The 25441-nt window shown below is 42.2% G+C and overlaps 2 protein-coding genes across 6 annotated transcripts in view; one reads left to right on the forward strand and one right to left on the reverse strand.

Moving 5' to 3' along the window:
• The window catches only part of LOC116183136 (uncharacterized), a 31391-nt gene extending 14444 nt beyond the window's left edge, over positions 1-16947 (reverse strand). Inside the window, exons 1-3 of the mRNA XM_085569105.1 lie at positions 16851-16947; positions 10981-16783; positions 5126-5406 (exon numbers count right to left, since the gene is read on the reverse strand). Of these exons, the coding sequence (XP_085425231.1) occupies positions 15612-16783; positions 16851-16947 (1269 nt within the window). The 3' untranslated portion in view covers positions 5126-5406; positions 10981-15611. The remainder of the gene's footprint in view (positions 1-5125; positions 5407-10980; positions 16784-16850) is intronic.
• SHISAL1 (shisa like 1) overlaps positions 15170-25441 on the forward strand; it is a 79462-nt gene continuing 69190 nt past the window's right edge. For 2 of the 5 annotated variants that reach the window (XR_002465836.3, XM_021535512.3), the window contains exon 1: positions 16419-16557. The gene's annotated coding sequence lies outside the window, so the exon portion shown is untranslated. Of the gene's footprint in view, positions 15190-15957; positions 16089-16164; positions 16294-16418; positions 16558-25441 lie in introns of those variants that run through there. The other 3 variants (XM_085568908.1, XM_021535513.4, XM_085568907.1) reach the window with 3 other exon arrangements.

A 25441-nucleotide genomic window follows, 5' to 3' on the forward strand; every position in this document is an offset into this window, starting at 1 on the left:
ATGAGCACTTAACAATTCTTATTTGTAATACAGAGTACTGCTATGGTTATCTCAGCTTTCCTTCTGGAAGCACGCAAGAACTTACAAAAAATTATTCTACCACAGGCAGCAAAACTCTACAAAACATTGCTATGATTTTTAGTTTTCTCCTCAAGAATTTCATTAGATGAGTAAGAGCAGGTTTGAGTCTTCAGTTTTGGCAGTGTCTACACAAACAGTGTGAGAGTTAAATGTCGTCTCTCAAGATTTTACAGTTCAGCTTTCATTTGATGGAGGCATGATTCATATATACTTCATGTTTTCAGAGGGGGTTTATCCAAAAGGGATTTTTCTGAGTGAGGCTTTCATGCTTCCTTTGTTTGGAAGTTTCAAGTATCATTTCACAGATGAGAATATTCCTGTCTGAGCATCCTCAAATGTCCACACTGAGGCTCATCCCTGTTTCTTCAGCATTATTGTCCCTTTCTCTTGAGATGGTCACAAAATACCAACCAGCACAGGTCTTCCTACAAATACTGCTGGTCACATATTTCTGTTTTAGAATGGCCAAAATCGGGGGTTTTACCAGAAGCTCCAAGGATCTTCAAAAAACTCTTTCAGACCCTGGCTGTTCTGGAGCATTTCCTAAGGTTCTACTGCTATTGTAATACTCAATGAGTACAGAACTTTGCACAAAGCACTGAAAATACTGGAAGTAAAATTGATCAGTAGTGTCAAATATTAATTAACCAGACCAGACTCCTGCTTCTTCCTGGGAAAAGTCTCTTGGTGAGTGAAATGGGTCTCATGCTGCAGGTCTGGTTCTGTTAGGGAGGTGCATGAGCAAGTTGCTGCATAAGGCATGAGATGCTGCCTAAAAGAGCAGTATCTGCCTCCTTGAAACAGCTTTTCACACACTTTCTCTGTGTCACTCTGTATGTGATATGGCTCAGCTCATTATCATCAAGCAGAGACCATAAATAGAGAGCAAAAGTTAGTGTAAAGAGTAAAAGCTTGCTTAAGGAAGAGAGAAATATGTTGTAGTTAAAACTTATTTACACACAGTCTTTACAGACAGCAGAAATTTCAGCTACCTTTTGGAGGGAGTGGGGCACAGTCCTTAGACCTGCAATTCAAAGACCATTATCTTACCAGATTATTTTCTTGTTAATTAAAATGAAAGGTAAAAGTTTAACTAAATCTCCTTCCCTTTCTTTTTTCCTCATGATCTCTCACTTTTTCTTTCCTGGTAAACAGCTGGATTACTTTCATCAAATAAATATTCTTAAAAACAATGATATTCATTCTATTTGCATGACAGCTAGAAGAAAAATAAATTATCTTTCTCTCATATTTCCATGTAATTTCTCTTTCTGAAAATATATTTTTCTCCCTTGGTGACTTTCTTCCTGGAAATTTTATAGTGCATCAATACTTGAAATCTCCCAAAGAACATAACATTACAAACAGGAAAGAAAAAAAAAAAAAAACCAACTTATTATGATAAATGCCTTCCAAAGAGATTTCTCTTTTTTATGAGAATATAAATACAGACCCTTTCATCAGAATATTATAACTCAGATCCTCATATGCTTCTGAGCCTGCCATTATTTATAAAAATAATGATGTGTCATTGCTATACACTCCAGATTTCAGCTGCAATTTAAGCACTCCGGGGAGGTACCAGCAGTGTTTAAATCATGAACTCTTTCCTCAACGTGCTGTTTCATTTGGGCTGTGTTGTCCTTGTCCTGCAGCAGCCTCCAAAATCAGCACCCATGGGGACAGGGGTGACCCTTGGCTCAGCAGATTTCATACCCTGGGAGCTGGGACAGGATGGAATAAAAGAGGTTTGCCTTTCCTTACCAGGAAGGATTTTCCTGTTAGAAAGGCACTGCAGAGACCTTTGGGAGGAGCTGGTTCAGTTTCTGATCTTTTTACATAGATTTCTTGCAAAATGTGAGAAAATAATTCGCTCTGCCTTTGTTTCAGCACTAAACTTCTGACAAAGCAGGGTTTGGTGTTTTCTTCTTTTACTCTCATCTTTTTAAAGCACTCTTATTTTGAGGGATTCTAAACAGGGAGATTAGCTTTATGTGCCCAAAATTTATTCCAGTGGGAGCCTCATATCAGTGGGGAGGTACTGTAGCAGCAGTTGTGGAAATATTAGTGACTATTAATCAGTTGCTTATGTAATTCAAGGTTAGATCTGCACCAGGGCTTTACAAACAGATGAAAGTCAGCCATATTTCTAAACAAAGAATGATCTTATAAAATTGTGACAAACTATATCTAGAGTGGAGTGAATCAGGCTCATAAATTTTACTAATTATTTATATACCAAAAATGTTGGACAATCAGAGTTCTTCACTGATTTGGCTGATGGTTTAAAAATGGAAATGATGTTATAAATATAAATATGCTAAACTCAAACAAGATATTTCAACTTTTGCCTTCAAAATCAGCGTGAAGTTGCCAACCTTTTTTTTTTTTTTTTAACAGAGGGGATTAAAGAATTAAAGATAGCACTTCTCTTCTGGTCAACTAAAATATTCAGTAATTCTGAATTATTCCATTTACAACCTGTGCTACTGGAAAAAAAAAGAAAAAAAAGTTGACTTTATCCCAGTGAAAATGTCAGGTAGCAGATATTGAGCTCATCTGGCTTAGAACAGGCAATTAGCAATAAATTTGGCATTGTTTCTTGGTTGGACTGTACAGCTGGCTGGATGTCCATGTAATTTTTTTCATAAGCCAAACAACTAAGAAACTGTCTCTCCAGATTTCCAGAGCTTTAGTGCCATGAATATAAGAGCAAATGTCAAGAACAGAGTCAATTTTCTCAAATAAACAACAGAGTGTCTCAGGATGTAAAAGGAACTGTGTTACTGTCTAGATTTTTGACTCAGTGGATGATTTCAACTTTCTTTTTTTCTTCTGTATCAAAGATTAATTGGATTATCATTTATCATGGTATCATGTTCCTTATAAAAGACAATGTGGTAATACCAGGATATTTTCACATTCCTATTTTATTTAGTACTTCTCTTTCTGAGTCATTAATTATTTTTGACAGTGCCTGGTGTTTCAGGTCATAGAGGCAAATTTAGCAGACTCGGGTCATTTTTTTGCCTAAAAGTGAACCATTTCTACTGCCAAAAAGATCCCACACATTTCAATGGCTCGCACTGATCCTCAGGTAGGAGACAGGACTGAATGCTGCTCAGCAGAAACTGCAGGAAAGTTGTAGAGAAGGGAGGAAGGCCAGAGGGATGATTCTCCCAGGACACTTTTCTGATTTCCTAGGCAAGAACAAAGACCTCATTTTGTGTGCCTTAAGGTAATAATGTCCCTTGTGCCGTGACAATGACACACCAAAGATGCTCTCTCATAAACCATCCTGTTGCTGACAGAGTCTGAGCAGCTGTGCACCTGCATCTTACATAAATGAAAGGCAATGAGGTTATTTTGCCTCTGCAAGAGGAGGAAAGTCACTCCTTGCACACTGGAGCATCACCAACCCAGCCTACCACTGTCCCTCTCTCCCCTCGCCGAGCGGTGCAATGTGGGACAACAAAAATTGAATTATTTGAAATACTGCCTGCCCACCTGGTGGTCTCAAAACCCCCACATTTCTCTGTTCCCTCTCCTTTGACTGCCACTGAGGTTTCTGTTTGCCTGCCAATACTTTTCTCCCAGTCTGTACCAGGTTTGACAATTTGGCAAAGCAGCTATTTTTTTTCCTGATGAAGGAAGGAATTGGACACCGCTGCAGCTTTTTGCTCTGGGTAGTCCAAGTGAATTATAAACTTGAATTTAGCATGAACAACACGGATGTTCTTCAGAGAAGGAAAGGTCCAGCACTAGCCATGGCTTTTTGATGAATTCCCATCTGAGTTTTCATTGTAATGCCAATTTAAGCTACTGCCAAGAGCAAAAGGAATGAGATCAGTAACAAGATTTGCCTCTAGATGAAGCACATGGTGTCAAGTCTCTCCTAGAGATAAACACCAGACTCACAGAACTATGAGTATGACTTGTAAAAAATAATGATTTTGTATAGGCTCTAGGTCTTCCTGCTGCTTCTACATTAGTAATTTAATCTTTCCATACTCAAATAGTATTTCAGCTGGTGCTGCTCTGAAACAGCTTTGTATGTGTATCTTCTATAACAATGAAAGAAATGAACCTGAAAAATACATTCTGTAATACAGGATAGAAACCTCCTTCTTTCTGGTGTTATTGAAAATGTAGTTAGGGGAACTTATCATGAAGGGAAAACAGGAACATCATTTAGGGGAGACAAAGAACAAAAAAAAATCCTGTTAATGACTACATTCAATCTGGAAACCTCAAAATTAAAATATCTATCATAATTTAGTCTGAAATCAGAATACTGATTTCAGATTATGAATGCAGTGAGGGAGGGGGAGAATGGGGGAATCCTACTGCTCAGATTCCACTTGTCAGGAAATGGAGGAACCTGATATTTGGTTTGGCTTCATGATCCGTGCACTGTCATGCCACATCCCCTAAATACAGCCAGATGCAATCAAAAGTGGCAATGTGACGTGCTGCATGCATTGACTTTATGACAGCAGAATAATCTGCTCACTTTAGTCTGCAGCTCTGGTCACGTTGTGTCACTCAGACACACAGATCCAGACAGACAAAGACAAAATCTGGTTTCTTGATGCCTTCCTTCTTAAGTTTCAAGCTCACCAAACATAAGATACCAATATTCCATCAATTAACTTAGGGGAAAAAAGTAGCTGGAACCTCCTTTTTTGTCAAAGGAGTAGAGGGAAAATGCAGAAATGGAAAGCAATTAAAGGACATTATTCTAGTTACTTACGTTGGTATCAGGTTGTTTTGAAATGCTGGTCATAAAGCTGAGCATAAAGCTAAGACTGTTAGGTCTTATTTCTTTCATATGATGTTTCAAAATGATTCAAGGGTACCTTTTCCATCTTTAGCACCTGTGCAGCCATCTAGGGTCCTTCAACTTCAGCTCAAGGGACTGAAATCCCAATGTGGCCTTTGTTCCTTTTCCAGAAATTTTAACAGTGCTTGCACCAATGGGAAAATGCTTCACACTCTCCCTGGAAGAAGCTTGGGAAAACTGTTTTTCCCATGTGGGACTTACCCATTTTTCACTTTTATCAGTGTGAATTTGTTCTCTGCATGTTGGGGAGGTTTTTGTTGTGGCTGTTGCTCCTTTTGTACCATTCCCATGAGTAGCTGGAAGCTGGAGAAAGGATATTGCACACTCTGGGTTTCAGGGACTCGGATGGGGTTTGTAGACTTGTGTTGACATGGTTTATACTTTTCATTCAGACACTCTTTCTTGTTCTTTCTGGAGTGTAATGGACCACAGCAGGCAATCTCCTCATTTTGAGTTAGGCACGCTGGGAGAAAGGCAGGCAGCTGGAAAAATAGGAGAGGATGCAATTTCATTATAGGATCTTCCTCTTGAATTCACTTAATAATTTAAATCGCATGGGTGTCAGACAGGGTTGCTTTGAGTGCCCAGTCAAGGGGAACTCTCTTTGAGAACACACCGGAGCTCTTGCACAATATTCAGATGTTTCTTTCAAAAACTGTGATTGAACAGTTTTCCAGGGAAGTACATTAAATGTACTGCTCCCTCCTTTCTTCCTCACTCATGGACACAGAGCTAGTAAAAAGGCACCTGAAAAACAGAATAAGCCCTCACAGCAACTGAAAACATTAGGAAGATATAGACACATATACACATAAAATCCAGAGGAAGCGACTATCTTTAATAAATTCTTCCAGTATTTGCAATTCAAATGTTATATTGGTGCATGAGATGCCAGAGAGAGACCTAAAGTGAAAATGACTGGGAAGTCACTGTTTTTATTGCAAACTGAAAGAACAGTACAAGGTAATCAAACAGCATACACAATGAAAAGCAAATTAGATTTCTGAAACTCTTCCCTTTTCTACTGACTCCCATGTGGCACTTGCAAGACAAGCAAGAAAACTTGTTTATTTTATAAGGACCAGGCCAAATGCTTACACCCTTCCCGTTCCCCTCATGCCAATCTAACATAACAGGTGATGATAAATTTATTTAAGAGCTGCTTTCTCAGCCAGCCTGCAAAGGGATGTTACCTCTCTTCAGCTGCTTCCAGTGAAGAGGGTGAGCTAGAGAAAGGAGGAGGGGTGGTCACAGACAGAATATCATTTTCTGGTTTGAGCTGGGTAAGGGGCAAAATCAACCACAGCCAGCTGCATTTGAAATGTCTGTGTTGCTCTGAAAAGTCAAGTGTGAGCTGAAATTTGGGTAGTTGAAGAAAATAGAGATGAAGTCCACCGGGGATGTTAAAACATAATTATTTCCCTTTACAATAGATAAGATAGTCTCACATTTTGACCATAATACCCAATTAGATGGTAGAGATGTGAGAAATATTGCAGGGTTTATATCTTGGTAGGGATAAATATGTAAATTGATCACCCCAGACAGATTGCCTGGGAGCCACTTCAACTAATGGTTCTCATTTCTCACTGTTCTTCAGCATTTCTGTCTTCTAAGTATTTTTGACTTTTTAACATCAGGGAACTTGGCAGTGACTCATGTAATCTGTGTTCTACCCCTGCCTCTCCCATCATTTCCCTGGGTGATCCTTGAACAAGTTACTTCATTAATTTTAATTGGATGCTGTCATGAGAAAAGACTTGTTGGTCTGGGCTGTGAGTCCGCACTTATTCAATCCTTGTTCACACAAATTCCTGTTAATTCTAGTGGGGATTTTCTCTGTGTGAAGACTGCAAGATTTGCCCCGACTGCATGTGCTTAAAAGGTGGCAACAATTGGGTATGTGGAGTCTGGTCGTGTGCACTTTTCTTAGAATCTGCTATGAAGACTTATCTTCTTGTTTGCCACTTGAACAAATTCAGGCTCTTCCCTGTCTGATTCCAACCACAGCAGGCATTCCTGTCTGAGTCTATTTCTATTAGCAGCTCTGCCCTCTCTATTCAAACTCTGGGCAAGTCTTGGCCGCGGAGGAAAAAGCACGAAATTACGTGTGATTATTTCTTAACCTACCATTGTGAAGCAAAAATAAACAGGTAGATACAGTTCCCATCTCTAAACAAAGAGAAGGTGGCCAGGCTGGCTTCCACTGCAGCAGAAATCCAGCCAAATGTGGTTTTTCTGCAGAGGAGACCAGAGGCAGTTTAAACAGCTCTTACAAGATTCTTAAGAATACTGCAAATAGATGGGATGTGGAAACACTAGATTAGAACACGAGTATGTTATTTACATAGCTTTGTAGAGCAAATATTGCTATTATAATGAAAGCCTGACAGCTTCTGATTAAACAATATCCTTTTAAATACAGGAATCAGAAAAATTATTGGAACTATGTAAAATAATGACAAAAATATAATAATGATGGTGCTAATAATAACAATAAGTAGTAGTAGTAGTAGAAGTATTAAATAATAATATTATGTTCCACCTGGACTCTTTGTAATTCCTCCCACTTTAATTTCTGATTCTCAGGAGACTGGGACAAAGCCCTGACATGTGGGAAAAGGGAAGAGGAAATATTCTTGAGTATTACCTTAAAATAGAAATAGCTGTGAAAATACTTGTTACTTCTTTTTATTTACTCCTTTTCTTTGCAATTTTTTTTGTCCCAAGAGACTGTCCAGAATTCCTGTGGGAGTGACCAACCAGTAAGGCTGGTAGCATTCCCTGGCTGCCCTGAAAGGGCTTCAGTGTGAGAGTCCTGTCAACAGGATCTGGAAATGTAAATGCCACCAAGCATTTGGGTAAGAGGCAACCCTGGCCACTGTCACCATGACTGGCAGAAAATAATTCCAGCACATAAATGACACAGGAGCCCTGAGATCCTTATAACCAGCACAGGACAAGAGGACACGGCCTCAAGTTGTGCCAGGGGAGGTTCAGGTTGGACATCAGGAGGAATTTCTTCACTGAAAAGATTGTCAAGGACTGGCAGGGGCTGCCCCGGGAGGTGTTTGGGTCCCCATCCCTGAAGATGCTCAAGGAACAACTGGAGATGGCACTCAGTGCTCTGGGCTGGTTGATGAGGTGTGAAAAGGTGGCAGGAGGTAAAGTCAGAGGAAGCTGAAAAGCTCTGCTCACATCCTCACACAGCCTGAAACAGTACAGAAATTGTAGGGTAAAATATAGAGCTGCTGCTTCCTGCATGGAATGTTGTTGGAATGCTCAAAAGCTCTTCCACAATGATTCCCACAGCCACAAAGTGCATCCACAGCACCTGCTGAAGGGGATGCTCTTGGTGTGCGTCCCTGAATAATTCAGTCCAAGCACCCTCTGATCCAGCAGGACTATTCAGGGAAAAAGGTCCCCAAAATGGGACTGGACTGGTCAGGCACAAAGGGTCTCAGCTTTCCTGGGCACTGACAGACAAATTAAACACCAAGGATCGAGGAAATACCCCCTTTTAACATGACACAAGGGGGTGATGGCTCAAAGTTGGACCCAATGGTCTTTGAGGTCTTTTCCAGCTTAAATGATCCTGTGATTCCACGAACTACTGGTTTCTGTTTCACCCTTTACAATTCCACTATTATTTGTTATTTGTTGAAAAGGAAAAATAAATACTTTGTCCAAGGAAAAGCAAAATTTCCCCAAGAAGCAGCACCCAGAACAGTCTTCCATTTTTATGAAGATTATGGAATTGCAAGCTTAATAGTATAACATCAAATGGCTGGTCCCTACTAGTTACAGACAGTGATATTGTTTAATGTATTTCATCCTGAAAAGGAATTCCACCAGCCATGACTCACAGGACACCATAGGTTTGCAACCATCCTTTAGCAAGGCACAGCAGAACCACAACACCCTATTAGGTTTGTGTTGAACAGAAAAACACCTTCATTTTAGAAGTCTCACTTATAATCCCTTCATTTTCTGTCAGTGATTTTTGGTGTCTTAACATAGGTGTGCCATCCCTGAAAAAATATTTTTTCCCAGGATAAAGAGTGGCCCAAAAATTCATGGTTAAGGGACTGAGATACCAAGTAACCTATTTCTGTTTCTTTCACTCACAAAAAGGTTTCTGGTATGAATAAACAGGAAGAGAAGGAGCAGCAGGAAGCAAGCAGATTTGTACTAAAGCTGGACTTCAAAGTGAAGATAACATTTTCTAATAAATCTCTGACCCAGATCCTCAAGGATATGGAGCAGTGTTACTCTGATGCTTAAATAACTTTATGGGTATGGACAGAGATGGTTTAGCAAGGACATGTAATTTGTGTTCTCCAATCTGCCCAGGGTTTGTGTGTTGGTTTTTGCAAAGGAGTAAAGTGTAGAAGGGAGGAGCATGCCATCATGGGGGAAGTGGCTATCCCAGCTCCCATTTCAGGCAGGAGAAAAAAATTTCCAGTGAAGTTAAAAATTTCCTTTTCCAGTCCATCAGGAAAAAAATCCTAAGCAGGAGGATGGAATACTGCTCTGGATGTAATCACTTATTAATATAGAGGGGAGTTTGATTATAAGCCATGCCCATACAACAATAAAGGCACATTTACTCTCTGCAAATCCTAAGCCAAGGTTGGCAATCTAAAACCTGTGGCCACAGAATATTGTGCAAGAGAAATCTATTTACATTGTGGTTTTATAGGTTATTTTCTCTTGTGGGTCTGTTCTGCAGTGACAGAACCCATGGATATAAAGGGAATCATAAACAACTATAAACTAGGCTTCAATCTCTGAGTTTCACTGACATCAAGACCCTTTCACCAAACTTTTGCTGTTCATTTCCACACAGGAGAAAAATCCCAACATCACACAGCATGTTTCTCAATTCAAATGCTTTCTCTCATTTTTATTCCTTTTCCCCCTGTCTTTTTTTTTTTTCCCTGTGCATACTATACTTTAAGGACTATTTCCAGTGAACTACTAAGGCATAAATGATGTAAATCTTAATTGTAGTATAAAGAGTAGGGAGACCCAACATCTTGGCCTTTTCCATTCAGTGGCATGTTTTGAAACTTTCCATGTTTGAGGTCCTCTCTGTAATAACAAGGATTAATATGATGTGCCTACAGAGAGATTACGCCAATGAATTACACAGAGGATTAGAGAGAAATCTCATTTTGTGGGCCCATCAAAATAAAGCCTTTTCTGACTCACTGAGAAGCAGCATTCCTTTTCTCCCTCATTGCATCCTTAAATATCCTGTAAGAGAACTCCAAGAGACCAGGGAACCCAAAGCTAACCTATATTCTCAGCAAACTTCCAACCAATGTGTCCTGGAAAGGTCATTTATGCTGACAAACATGAACATGAGTCAGTCCCATGTGTCTCTTGTGTAGCACCCTGCAAAACCCCCCAGTGTGAGCCAGTGGTGACAGAGTTGGCCATGGACAAGTTCCTGATGGTTTCTAGTAAGCAAAACACAACAATACAAATTCCTGCTCATTTGGAAAACCTTAAAATACTTGACAAACAATATGTTCTGCAGCACGTCTGGGAGACCAGATATTTTTGTGTTTATATGGTAGATAGCTAAACCAAAACATGCTCCCCTTGTCAAAGACCCAAGAAGGGGAAAAAAAAAGAAGATTCCCAAGAACCTTCTGCTGTAAGTATATGAAAGCCCACCTGCTGGCTCTCCTCCCTTCTTTGGTTAATATCTTCCAGTAAAATACAGTCATCACACATCTGCATCGTTTTTTCCATGTCAAAGATCTCAGACTCCTTTAAAAATTGACACAATTCAGCAATAACAATCCCTCCCCTGAAGTGCAGCCATATTTGGAATGAAATGTAGCCACTGTTCAACAATCCAACCCTGTGTAATAATCCCTGACAGAAAGTGAACAGTGACAAAATTGAACTTGTGGAAAAACTATTAGCTGATATGCATTTGTACAATAATTTAAACTTTAGATTGTGGAGAACATAAAACTTGCCCCAGAATTAGCTCTCTTTTCTCTTCACACTTCCCATTTGGTTTGCATAAATCTACTTACATTGCAATTGTTCTTCCACCACTTGTTTCTCTTGTTAAAGATTCCACATCCAAGTCCAAATACTGCATTGAGCTGCATCTCTTTCTTTCATAACTGGAGGCTTTGGCTGGACAAAGATCTACTTGCATTTTGAAGAGCGAAATCCTCTTATTTTCTTTTCTTTTCTTTCTTTCTTTCCATTTCCTCCCTCCTCTCTTCACCAATACAAAGCTATCCAGTCCCATCCAGCTCAGACTCTTTTGGAACTGATATCTCCTCTGCTGGGTGCAGGATGACTCAGAGGGATGGTTTCTCTTTTTGCAGAGAGCTGCAGAGGCACCTTTGCTATTAATGTCAGACTGGGAGGCTACTCCAGCTCTCCCCTCTCTGCTTCATGAGTGAAAGCAGAAGGTAACACAGCCTATCAGCACAGGTGTGGTAACTTCTGGGAGCAATCACACATTTTTCTCCTTGGCAATCAGACACAAAGAGCAAAAAGCATCTAAAGGAGAGTGGGGAGAGTGATGGCCTTGCAGAGCTAGGGAGGGACAATCCACACTCAGTGTATTATTTCTGTGACAAGTGTGAACATGTTTTAAATGTCAGCCACTGTAGCAGAACCCACTGTCTACACACAGAAGCAAGCAGTATTTTTGATTTGCTGACACAAAAACAGCTCCCTTCCTCTCTTGCTCTTCTGAGCAGCAACTGCATATAAGAAGGAGAGAGGTGCTGGTTTTCTTAGGAATCAAGTGGAGGAAAGAACTTTGTGAATTCATGGTGGGCTGCTCTGTGGGAGGAGGAAGGAACGTCCTTCACTCTGGGATAACAGGATTAATGCCAATCCCACACATTTGTGTGTGTGCTCTGGGGTGCATCTATCATCCATCTACAAGCCCTTTCCACCAGCTAGCATGGAGTGGCATCTGCACTGTGCAATGTTCTGACCCACTCTACTTCCCTGAAGGTGGGCTTGAAAATGTATATTTATGTTTATATGCATGCCTATATGCATGCACAAAGCACACAGATAAATGTCTTTACACTATTATAATTAACTACTGTTTTGCCTCTGTTATTTTCCTTTTTTTTTTTTTTTTTTTTTTGGAAACCCCAGCTAATTGAAACAATACCTAAATATTTATGTTAAAGGTAGTCCTTTTCAAACTCACAGCTTCAAGAATACTTATAGATGTATATGCCAGGGTTTTGGTTCTGATTCACTTTTTAAATATATATTTTCTTGAAAATGAAACATACATGCATACATTTATATACACAAATACAGCCAGCAACAGTCAGGCCTGTCCTTGAGTAGTTTCTTTGACATTTAGCTTTGAAAAACCATCTTTGGCAATCTTCAATGACCATGTGGTAGCCAGGGCCGTGTCCAAACCACCTGAGTTTGGACTGCCCTTTTTGCAGTCAGCATTTTGATTGTTAATTCACTCCAGATACTATCACTTCTCATCTGGAAGGATCTAATGCACCTTGTCAGCATGCAAGTCCCTCAAAAACTAAAACCCATTCAGGTTCCTCCAAGGTGATCTTTAAAGATGAGTTATCAAAGATGACTGAAACAGTATCTGAAACACTCTGTTACTCATAGTATTTTCCAAACACTGTGTGGAAACAGTGCGTTTCATGTCATAATAGTCCAATGAAAACTATTAAGAATGCTAGAAGATGAATTAGCCTTTTCAGAAATGAATCTGACACTCGCATGCTGTACTTCTGTGCATATAATGCATTATCAAGAGCTCCTGATGTTGCCAGGGAAAAACTTTATGTTAAACATGAAGTTTTTCTTCCTCATACAGAGGATGAAATTGCATGGAATTCCCAGGATGAAACAATAGGGCTTTGGGCTTTCCATCTTTAGTGATGAGTTCTTGAGAAACTTGGGGTCAGACCCACAAAGGCTTAGACACACGCTTATCTCCATGTGTAACTCATGCCTGCAGCTCATTGCAGCATTTGGCCCCTGACACAGTGGTTGCAGCACAGAATCTGTGCTGTAAAGCCTGGGATGTGAACTTGTCCTTGCTGCAGTCACTGGGACGTTCCCTGGGAGCAAAGTGAGTTTATGTGAGCCAGCAGAGCTGGCCTGTAAGGGATAAAATAGAAAATTACCTGCTCAGATGACATGAACTTTAAAATAGGGCCTTTCTTTAACTTCAGAAGAGAGAAATAAAAAAATTGTTTGAACAGCTTTATGCTATTTTTCAATATTTTACTCTTTACTGTGATATCGTCCCAAGGCCCAAATGAGGTTCCCATTTAAGGTTTCTTTATACCACATTAAGCAAACGATCACTTCTTGGATACTAACCATCTTCTGTATTTTTATATAGAGATTTAACTTCAAAACCTTGAAGCAGTACAGGCTTGATTGAGAATATGGCCACACTCAGTGTCATTGAATCCTGACACCAATTCTAGCACTGGTTTGGGCAAGAGTGGTAGTTAAATCCCCCATCCTCTCTTTGGTGTCACCTTCCACACCAAGACAGGTACTTGAAGTTTGCACCATGACAGAAGCCATGATTTTAAACAGCTTTTGTGAGACAGGAGTGATAGAGCGGGAAGACTTGTAGATATTTTAGAAAATAGAAAGTGTCTACCAACTCTCTGCAATATAAGATTGGTTTTGTTTTATATTTACTGCAAAAAGAGCCACACAACATCAAGCAGATGATGATGAGGCTGTTGGGACACAAGCATTTGGCTGCTGCATCTGGCACTAGCATGGGATGACAGAATCATTGATTGGGATTTTATTTTAATTTCTTGTCCTAATTTTCATTTCCCTATTACTGTTTGCTGTGTTTCAGCCTTGTGGGTTTGGGATCTGACCAAAAGCCAACTGAAAGCTCAAACCATTGAAAGTCCAGCATTTCTCTCTTTCCTCCAAAATATCGAGTAAAAATAAACACCCTGCCATCCTGATCTTTCCCCTTACGTATTTATCCACTGGAAAATGTCTGCTCCTCACAAAATAGGCATGAGTACAGAGTTGTTTATGTCATATTTAGAGGAGACTCTGGCCATAGCTTTTCCTTTGGCCACTCACAACAATTAAATGGACGAGGGTGAGTGTGTCACTCTCACAGAAAGAGAACAGAACAAAAGGAGTAGCTGAAGCCTGAGTTCCTCACAGGAATGGCTTTGAATCTTTGTGCATGTGTGGGAAGAGCTTCCTTGATACCATCTGCTTGAAAAGAAGGAAAAACAAATGAAGAGCAGGGAACATAACAGTTTTTGCCCTTATACTCTCAGGGTTTAATAAAATGGAGGAATCAGCAATAGTACAGGCCTGTGAGAAGGGAACAGAGAGATTAACTGGTGGTCCACTATTTCTTTGCTCTGTAATTATTTTATGAAAAAGTAACAGCAGCCCACCTAGCCATAAGGAGGTTTTTTTTTTGGTGTCTTGAACAGAATTAGTCCCAATGGGATGGCGAAGCCTAGTTTAACACAGCCATGTAATGAGACATTCCAGTCTGAGAAACTAGCACAAGCTGACAAGGGTATCTTAATTTCTGTTTGAAATTGTTGAACTTACAGTTTTTATCTGCTAATGTGCAGAAAGCCACAGTTTACATTTCTGCCTGATCTGAGAAGTACATCTGTGATCATTCCTTTCCACGTGCAGTGTCTGTGCAGAAAGAGCACTCCACCTGCTAGGGAATTCAAAACGTGTAGTTCCACACAAGTCTCTGAATTAAAATGTGTCAGGGAGAGAGACTAGAGTTAAGAAATGATGCTTTACTTTCCCCAGAATATAATTATGGGGAAGCAGTTCAGAACATCCAGATTAGGTTATCAAGCAGCCTAATTTAAACACGGTCCCATCCTCAGACAATAAATAATGTACATGTGGTGGGCATGAGTCATCACTCTTGCAACAGTGTCTGGAGCTCCCTACTTTGCATGATTTATGCATTAAAATGTAAATGAAAAAATCTTTCTTTCTTATAATGTGAATTCATGCGAGAGGTCATTTATAGACATTACTTAGATTAGCTCAGAACTTCTCTGAGGTCACAACCACCTGTGGGGCTCCGGAGGTGTGATGCAAAAGGAAGGAGGGGGAGAAAGGGAAGCTTTAGCCGTCCTTTGAGGGCTGAGCCCTCGAATCTGTGCCTATCCTCCTCTCCCCATCTCGGAGCTGCGTTAGTCTGTGTCTCGGGGCCGCGGGGCCGCTGTGGCAGCAGCGAGGGGCCGCAGGTGAGCTGGAGCATCGCTCCGAGCAGCCCCGGAGGGTGTGACAGCCACATTCCCGCTGCTCTAAGGATGCGCGCTTCCCCCAGCGCCTAAACTCCGGCTGCACGGCCAAGCCCTGCCTAGCCCGGGCTGGTTTAGTCTCTAGCGAGACCTGGGACAAACTCTCGGTGTGTTCCCAAGCGGAGGCCGGGGTGAACCGTCTTCCCGGGCCGGGCAGGGCTCTCCGGTAAGGAATTTTCCTAAGGAGCCCCACGGCGTTCGGCCGCGGCTCGCCGGGCAAGCCCCGCCGGAGGCAGCAGAGGACGCGGCGCCAGCGCTCTGATCCCTCCGATTAAACCGTGCCTGGAGGGAGGGGATTGCTTCCTAACAGAAGCGTCCGGATGGATGCGCGCAGAGTAATTGAAAATCACCGAATCGCTATTTAGTCATATAATGCTCTTAAAATCGAACGTACACTTAATCCCCAGTGCCCTCGTAACGACTGGGAGGGGAGGGCGGCGTGCGGAAAGGGGGAAGAAGAAGAAGAAGAAGAGGGGAGGGAGCCCGTGTCTGAGCCGGGCAGGGACCAGCGCCTGGCTGGAAGCCGCACTGTCGCCTCCTGGGCTCAGTGGTGACAGAGCCCAGCCTGCCCGGGGGAAGCCGATCCTTGTGCACCGCAGAGCGCTCCGCTCCGGCCGCACCCCTTCCCTCGTCCATCCTCCCGCAGCTCGGGAGGGCGGCGGCGGCACCGCAGCGGCGGCCCGGCAGTGCCGGCAGCGCCGCGTCCCGTCCCTCCCCGGGAGCCCCGCGGGGCCAGCAGGACAGGGAGAGGGCGAGGGGAGCGCCCGCATCACCTCCACCGGCGATGCCGCCAGCGCCGCGTCCACCTCCATCCCGGCAGAGCGGCGCCGGGCTGTGCTGAGGTGAGCGGCCACCTCCGGGCAGCTCTGCCGGTCCCCGGCCGAGGCCAGCAGCCCGCTCCGCACAGACAGCAGCGCCGGCAGCCGCGGAAGTTTCCGTGCGGGACAGCGGGGCCAGCGCGGCGAGAGGCGGAGCGGCCGCCCCGGAGCTCCAGCTGCGGCAGGGGACGCGTGCGGGAACAGGGCGACATCTGGAGAGCTGGCCCAGGTGGAGCGACAGCAGCTGGTTGGAGCGGGGGCGGGGGGAGGAAGAGAGAAGGTGGAGAAGCGGGCGGGGACAGGAGGAGATGGGGGAGCCGGGGAAGGAGGCGGTGGCAGCTTCTGTGCATCGCTGCCTCGTCCCCCCGCTCGCCGGCTGAAGCGCCGCGCTCTGCTCGCCGAGGTCGGAGGTGCCACGGCTGCCGCACGCCGGAGCCGCGCGTTCTTCCGTGGATCCGCCGCGCAGCTGTCGGGAAAAGTGGCTGTGCGCGAGGTGAGGGCTGGCGTGTCCGTGTGTCTGTCTGTGCGGGGCCGGGGTGCGCTGCTCCGTGCGGGCACCAGGAGCGGGGCAGCGCTCCCGGCCCGGCCCGCCCGGCGCTGCCCGGTGGCCGCCGCCGCTCCCCGCGCAGCGCGGTGGCAGCAGCGCTCGGGAAACTTTGTGCGGTCCCCTTGGTGCGCGGGGAGCCGCGCTGCGCCGCTGCTCGCCCCCGAGCCAGCGGCTGCCGGCGCGCCCGGCTGCGTTCGGCATCAATATTTATTTACAGGGCTCGGGTATTAATCACTCACGCCGTGGAAAGCTCATTAGCGGCGAGTGGTTTCCATGACGACGGGACCCCTCGGAGCCTTCGGGGTTGTCTGTTTGCCCGGTTTTCTCTCCTTTCATATTCGTATTAGGACCGTGTTTTGTCACGGGGGACAAAAACAAGCAAATAAACCCTGTGGCTCCCTCTTCGCTTTTTCTCCGACGCTGCACGATTTCCCCAGACTTAATTAACGATACGCGGATGGGATTAAGGAAGTGTGAGAATCATACAAGGTTTCTGAGTACTTGTTCTGCTGCATTACCTCGTTTAGCTGTAAAGCTCAAACTGAGATGCGGTCTGACTTGTATTCAAAGTACTCCTGAGACGTGTTAGTGCTAAACACTGTTGATGTTACTTATCTTTCTGCTTGTGTGTCATTTGGCAGCACAGACCCCTTTGAGGAGCTTCGTGTTGCAGTCTGCTACAGATGAGCTGGAAATCAGTGTGACTTCTGTAACTTTGTCGTGCTGTGGTGTGACCTTGACAGGTCTTTATAGGTTCTTCCTACCCCACTCTGCTCAACAAAATAAAATGTCTCTTACTTGTACCTGTGCTCTGAGCTAATCAAGCAAAACGCTTTATCTAAGATGGAATAGTGTTAAAACCGAGTATATGAGTGTATTGCCCTGTTACAAGGAGTGAGCATATATTATATGTTCCTTTTCCCTAATGGTAGTGGCAAAAATCCTCCTTTTTAACTCCAGTCTTTATTTAACATAGCACAGTCCCCATGGTCTTCAAAAGATGTTAACTGTTTACATCCAGCTGTAAACAGTGGTTCTAAGGCTATTTTAAATGCTTTCCTGGGTTAGCATCTTCAGAATCGGGTAAAAATGAGAGTCTGAGTCACAGAGCATTCTGAAATTTGTGGAATATCCACTGTTACAAAGAGTTCACCTCCAGTGAGAAGATGCAAGAGTAAGGAAAGGATGTGCTGTGAAACTGAATGACAGTCTTGATCACTTGCCTTAGCATTGCAACCTGAGAGGGACTGAAAAGATTTTTGTAGAGAGAATGAGAAAACACGCACTTTTAACTATATGTTAGGTTAAACATCTGAAACTCTCCTGCAAATATTCATAGTTTTGCAAGAGACAGTTTAATAAGTAGTGTTATGTTGAGAAGCATCGGGAGTGTGTAAGGAATGTTTTAGAATATTCAGTTCTGAGACACTGCCTGAGAGACGTTCAATTGTTGAGTGTTTCAGATTACAGGAGTGGAAAGTTAGAATAGTAGGGGAACTTCTGTATGAAGCATGCATCCACCCCTTCTTAGTGAAGAAACTTATAAAATGACTGTCTCTTTCATGTTGTGAGTCTATCCTCAGCTGGGTCCAGCAAAGTGCTAAAACATCATTCCAAATGCATTCGAGTAGGCAAATCACACTTCAAGCTTTTACTGAAATACCCTAAAGGTATTTTTACTGAAATACCCCTAAGGCCTGTGACCTTCACTTTCGTATTCTGTTTTTTAGCAACTCAGTAGTGAGACACCTGTCTGAAAATATTTCTTGTGAGTTGAGGACCATCACCAGCCCCTAGTTACCAGTGAAGTAACTTAATGACAATCCTGTGAACAGAAAGAAAGAAAACAACAAAAATCTTAGTTGTCATCTTGTCTCCTTTGGATGTCATTGACTTACATTTCCATGCTGAATAATTACATTTTTTACTACTTAGTGCTGCACAGGCATTACAAGTAGAGACAAAGTGAGAAATTTTACTCTGTGCTTTAAATCTCTAAAGCTCAGTCTTTTATTATTGGTGGTAGTAAGGGCAACAGATATTGCAGTTGATTTTTCAGACCCTATATGCCACAAAGGGGTGAAAACAATCTTAGCTTTACTTTTCAAGACTGATAAGAGGCAGCAAGAAAGGTAATTTGTAACTAGCTCTTATTATTTTTATAGATACTTTCAGAACAATAATCACTTAAGATTGTGAGAAGGCATCTGAGTATGTAAAGCTGTTACTGATAAAGGGGTTTTGTTTGAGGGAGTGAGAAAAAAGTACATAGACATGAAGGCTAAGACTATAAATATGGATAATGATATTGGTTTGCATTGTGTTTTACTCAACATTACACCAAAGTAACTTGGTTATAATGTACACTGGTTTTTAGAAACAAAAATGCTCCTAATGGTGTTCAAGATACCTCAAATGGCTCAACCAGCCTCAAACTTTGCTGTCATGTGGAAATAGACTTGATATTCTTTGTTTCTCTGGTGTTGGAAGTCCTGCACCTGGGATGAAGAAGTACTGAGCTCCTTTCCCTGCAACTGAACTACTCTGGACAAGCCACTGTAACCCTCTATTACAATTTTTCCCTACCCCCATTAATCATCATCATTCAGGGTTGCTTCTGTGGAGTGTAGAGTTTTGCTGTGTGCATTTATTGTGCCTAGAGAGATCTCTGGGGAAGCAGCAAAATGTTAGTGCAGCACAATGACAAATTGTAGCCAACATTTTTCCTGTCTAAGTCCTTGGTCGCTGGCATCTGTACACCAGTGAGATTGTTGGAGATCAGTGAAGGTGTTGTGGAGGAATTACTTCCAGGGCTAGTTCCTTAACATTCATTTTGCTGATTAGATTTGATGGGAAAAGATTTCAAAGAAAAAGTTCACAGATCTGTGCTCCAAGGACTTGAAAATAAAGAATGGCTCATCACTGCTTTTTCTGTTTACTGTCAGGTTGGATGCACTGGTTTTCTGGATGGAAAAATAAGACCATTATGAAATTAAAATAGACATATTGGCAGCAAGGGGCTTGTGAAGGGCAGAGATCAGCCCTCAACATCCAAAGTGAATTTTCTGTGTGTGTGGTTTTTTTATTTTGTTTTTTTTTTCTTTCCTGTTTTTAGGAGAGGGTTGGGCAGGTGAGTTTCCAGGTATACTTTCCGAGTTTATAAAATGCACAACATCATTTAACAGGAGCAAGTAATGGTGTTAGGAAGGTATGAGAGATGTTTCTGTAATTCGAGTTGGCAGCTCAATTATATTCTTCAAAAGCTATTGTAAAGTGTTTATACTTCAAATGGTGGTGTACTTGATTTAGCTATAGGGTTTTTAGTTTGGTCTTCATTTCAAAATCACCCTAATAATCAATACTTCTGATAAACCAGTCTTTTAGATTGAGGCAGGATTGTTTCATATGGAAGGTTTGCAGATGAAAACCTGACTTTTAAAGTGATGTCTCTTCTATATGGTAGATTGACTTATGCTTTTCATTAGATTGTAATGGCCAAACTTAAGCTAAAACAAAGACTGTATTTTTACATACCAGTGGTAATGTAAAACTCTCCTGTTTCTGTCATTTTATTCTTTAAAAAATGAACCTTCTTAAACATGAAGATCTAAAAAAGCTCCTTTCTGACCTTTCACTCACCATAATTTTAATGAACCATGTATAATAATTTCAAAACTACTTTGGCTTTTAAGGCCCAAGTTTGAAACAACCCAAAGAAATCTGTGTTTTAAAAAATGCATTCTGGAGGGATGCCTCTCCCCTGTCTCTGAGATGCCTGATTACTACTCACATGCTCAAACTCTCAAGTCATTTTGGAAGTTTTGGACCTGGGTGTGTTTTCTACTTGTAAAATAGAGATGTCAGCTCAAATTACTTTGAAATTCAAGTTCCTCCCATACCTGTATTGCTCAGAGTGCTGGGCTCAGCAGCATCTCAGCCATGAGATGCTGCGGCTGCTGTGCCTTTTCAGCTGCCAGGATGGGCTAGCAGGGGGAAGGAGCCAGGGAGTGAAATTGGGATTTTCTCTGGGGATAAGGCAGGGAGAGGCCTCCCCTCTGCATGTGCTGCAGCCCTCCTGCTTCTGTGGGAATCCATGGATTTGCAGGGTGACCTTTCCACACCAGTGAAGCTTAGCAGGCCCTCCCAATTTTCACACTTCATGCCAAGATCTCTAATGTTGCAGCCAGGGAGTCTGTTCCTGCTCTATTTGGAGGCAAGGGCAGAATTCTCACTGATTTCCATAGGAACAAGATGTATTCCTAAACATACTTCAGTAGCTAGAAAGAAACTTCCTAATAAAGAACCAAGCTCACATAACACAGAGCATGAAGCTTTGTTCTGAGCTTCGCTTCAGAGCTCTTAGCAGAAGCAGGGCTGCAGACCAAGCACTGCAAGCAGCAAATCTCAGGGCATTCCTGGCAGCACTGTCAAGGATTATTCACTCTCATTCTGCCCAGAGAAACAACTGAGGCTTCAGCAGGTTACTGATAAAACCTTATTTGTTCTAATGGATGCCATTTGAGCCCCTTGGGTGGTCCCAGGAGCGAGCAGTGAGGTGTGATGTAGTGGCTGTTGCACCAAGGATTTGCTACGTCAAGCAGAAAAGGCAGCAGGATTTCAATTCACCTGAAGAAACAAAATGCCCTCTCCCATGCTGGTGTGGGAGACACTTGGAAGTTACCAAGGAAAACTTTGGAATGCAATTCTGCTGCTCTAGTTGTCTACTCTAGCTAGACTAATTCCTAACTAAAACTTTTTCTTCTTCTTCTTTATTTGGATTTTTTTTTTTTTTTTTAAGGTGGAGATGATCCAGCCCTCATTTTACTGACATTCCTGTGTTGCTGTTTCACAACAATGAATCCTTTCCAAGTTGCAGGCTTTTTCTTTAAGAGGGGTTCAAATGAATCACCTACAGGCAAGGGTTTCCAAATGTAACTCATGGATATCTGTGATTCCTTTCTGTCCCAAATCCATATATTCCATTAATTTTGCCACTAGAAAGGGACTGCTCTGTCCAAATAGAGCTGTCAGGGTGCAAGGAAGTGGGAAGGGTGGGAAGATATAGATTAGTGCTTTTGCCATCTGTGTTGTATTCCCATACATGAGAGCCTCAGGGCTGCTTTTTCACACAATTTTCAGCTTGTGGTAGTCAGAGTATAATTTTCTCTGGTTATCTCCCATCTTGGACTGGGTTGTTTTTGTGGTGAACATGTGGGGAAATGCATTTTTTCCTCTTGTGGTGTCTTAACAGCATCAACATTTGTTAAATTCTTCTTTACTTACTGCCCAATAATTAGTATACTTATAAAAATTTAAAAAAGCTTTGTCTTGTAAAGCATGTAACATATCTGCTTTCCCCTTTATGTCACTTTTCAGGCAATTACTATTTTAACATTTGAAAATATCGACAAAAGTCTCGAGAGATGAAATTTTCCAAGGAAATTGCATCCACTTTAGACACTTTATTTTGAGTGGCAAATAGAAGTGTTCAATATGCATTAAACTCCAGAGTTAAGTTAGGGTTCTTTGTTCATGTCTTGTTTCAGTATGGCCATTGCATATCATTGAACAGAAAGCTGCCAAGATCATAGACCAAGCTTCCTGTCCTCAAGATACAAAACATTTCTATTTCTAAAGGTACAAGTATTTCAAAATGCAGACTGCTCAAATGATTTATTTGAAAGCTGCAGCACAAAATTTCTGGGCAGACAAGGAGAATGGTGTGGGCTTAAGTATTTTTTCTGCACCATAAAGAATACAATACAAACAGTAAATGTTTAGATATTCTCATTGAAACTTTACAAGGAATATAATCCACATATATTTATTTCCTGAAGAACTTTTTACCCCTAAGCAGGGAGTTGTCAAGCGTGTGTAAATGGAAATGAATGGGTTTCATTTCTGTTTTGTCGTGAAATCAAGACATTAAATTCTTTTAACACTCATATTGTCAGTTAAATTCCCCTTAGTGGTGAAGGAGCCCTGACATGAATAAAACACTGGTTCAGTATCTGGCTTCTTGGGCTGGAATGCAAAAGTCATGGCAGAAATCAGTGAGTGGCTGCTCTCACTACTGAAACCACTTCTCAGAGGGAAGCTCAGTTTAATGCTCATTACCCTTTTTAATTGTGTGGAGTTTTAAGAGTAATACATTGTGATTCTGCTGTGAAGTGTTGTGATGTGGCAACGTTTTGTTGATGAAGATATTGCTGGAAATTCATTTTTAGAAATACTATTGGCAGGGATTTAGAAACCTGGGCTCCAGCCAGGAAGTGAACAATCACTGGAGCCAGCTTTGCGAGGAGACTCTATAGACACACTTTGGAGATTTGTTAATTATTGCTTTGTGCTGCAGCCCCTCTCAGCCCTGTTTGGGCCAGTCTGTCCATTCTTGTGGGAAATCCTGTAAGGGGCTGGCAGAGGGATTGATGTAGTGCAGGGCAGTGGCACTGAGCCACGTCCTGCCCCACAGCCCCTGCAGGGCAGGTGCTGAATGGGAAGTGTCCCTTGGTGCTGTTCTGCTTCCACCCCGTTACTTGCTGACAAGTAACACCCAAGTTACTTGTCAAAAACTTGGTTTTTCACAAGTAGTTCTTCTGCTGGAAGAGCACCAGGGTGCCCAAATCACTGTGCTCACCTCTGCTGCAGAGATCAGGCCCTGTCCCTCTTCTCATCTCATCTCCCTTCCCCCTTTTCACTCTTCATCTCCCAGCTAGGGTGGGTCAAAGGCAGCTCCTTGAAACTCCAGGTTGTTTTTTTTTTTTACCTCAGAAACAGATTTTACATAAAAACAAGCTCATGTTATATATTGCTGGTGATAATTGCTTTTTAGGAGCCTCATACACAGAACTATACTGGTAAATTACAAGCTTGTCTTGCAACTTTTCGCCTTTATTTTAGAGTAGAAGGGCACAAGTAAAGAGTTACTGAACAGGGCTCTTATATTTCTTTAGTAAGAAATAACTGTTCTCAAGACAGGTATCCTACTGTTGCAAGTCCATTGCCAAAATCCTGTTTATTTGAATGGGAGCAGGGTCAAGCCCCATGTGCCTGAGAGCTGCTATTTTGAAAGTAAACCTTTGCTGAGTCCCCCCTGCTGGAATTGGGATGCACTCCTGGGCAGTAAGCTAAATACAACAAGGAGAAATTAATGAGGAAGGGAATTGGCAGCAGTGGTGCTGCTTTTTGCCTTTCTCCTCTTTAACAGTGGGGCCATGATCTCATTGCAGGCACAGAGAGGTGGTGGCAATGCATCATGGATGGTGGCATTCCTTCTAGGAAAGCCAGGGCAGCAAGGCAAGGTGCTAATTCAGTCTTTGTTAGACAGTCTCTTCTTTCTCATAGCAACATGTTAATAGCAGAGAAATAGCAGAGATTCCATCCATCATTACTCACTTAAGCCCCAAGGCCAGAATCAGAAGTTTGCTGCTTTTTTTTTTTCTTTTCTAGAATCTATTGGACAAGAGAGATGTTAGTATGGATTTACATGCACACATAGCTCTCCATAAAATTAATTCGCATTACATATGGTCATTTTAGTCTGCTCTCTGTGATGAGAGCTGCAAGCAGGTTAATGCTTATGGCAAATTTTGATTCAGTTTTTAACCTTGACTACTATTCCCTAACTCCACCTAGCTTCTCCCTAAACCTTTTGAGTTTGGACTGCAGTGGGAAATACTCAGTAGCATGAACATAAGTTCAAGTGACTGAGAACTATTAATAATGCAATTTATTCCTAGGTGTTGAATATAAATAACATTGCTCCAAACTCACTGCAGTGATGGAAATGAAATACAGAACAAACAAGTTCACAAGGCTTCACAGTTTGAAACATTTAAGGCATTATTTTTCATTTTTGATCACTGAAATTTAATCCAGTAGTCTTAATTCAATGGTTATTATAGAGCAAACTTAAAGCCTCAAACCAGAGCTCCCACCATGGTTTTCAGGAGCACTCTCTACTGTGCCTGTGTCATAGAAAACCCCAGTCACAGCTCTTGGTGCCAGTTGTTTTTCAAGGAAAGATAAAAGAGGAGCAATATTCTCAAGGAAGTCAACACTTTTCTTAAGCAGGATGTGTTTATGTTACTGTCTTTTTTGATAATTAGGCACAGAAGGCAAGCATTGTTTTTGCTATCTCCTGCCTATTTCAACAATTAAAAACCCTGTATGAAATAAATCATGTAAATGAAACTGTAGTGTGATCGCTCACCATCATCAAAGCTATGATTTCTCCTTAGCTTCTGAATTTGCTCTGCCTTCCCTGTTCAGTGTTGTCAGCCCTGTATCCATTTTCGGATGGGCTTAGGCAGGCAAATTGGAACCTTGTAATTTGCTTTCGTTACCAAGGTTGGGATTGACTGTGTTTTGCAGCTTTCTGCTGCCATGGGCTGGCTGCCCAGCAGCTGCCAACAAACTTCCAAAACGAGCCAAGATTCTATCTCAAAAGTATTTGTTGGGGTCTTCTTCCTCTTTGTGCCATCCATGGGAAGTGGTGCTGGGGCCAGTAACAATGGTTTTATTTCAGGCAGTACTGATGGGAACTTGGAAAATCATTTTCCTGTTTCCTTTCCTTTTCCTTTCCCTTCTGCCTAGTATGAAGTGACTGTTCTGGTGTTTCAGTTTCAAGCATCAAAACCAAACAAATGTTTAGCCCATTTAAACATAAATTTCTTTTCTAATTTTCTTCCAGTTCAGCTGCCAAAACAACAAAAAACGCCTGTCAGTTGCATGGTCCTTATGGAGAACTTGTATCTGGCACAGAGGGGCCCTCCACAAGAACATGATTTTTCCTGTGAATTGAGATGCTGAGCACAGATATGATGAGTTT

Source organism: Lonchura striata, chromosome 1A, assembly GCF_050655825.1.
Source record: "Lonchura striata isolate lonStrDom1 chromosome 1A, ASM5065582v1, whole genome shotgun sequence".
NCBI classification, from domain to species: domain Eukaryota; kingdom Metazoa; phylum Chordata; class Aves; order Passeriformes; family Estrildidae; genus Lonchura; species Lonchura striata.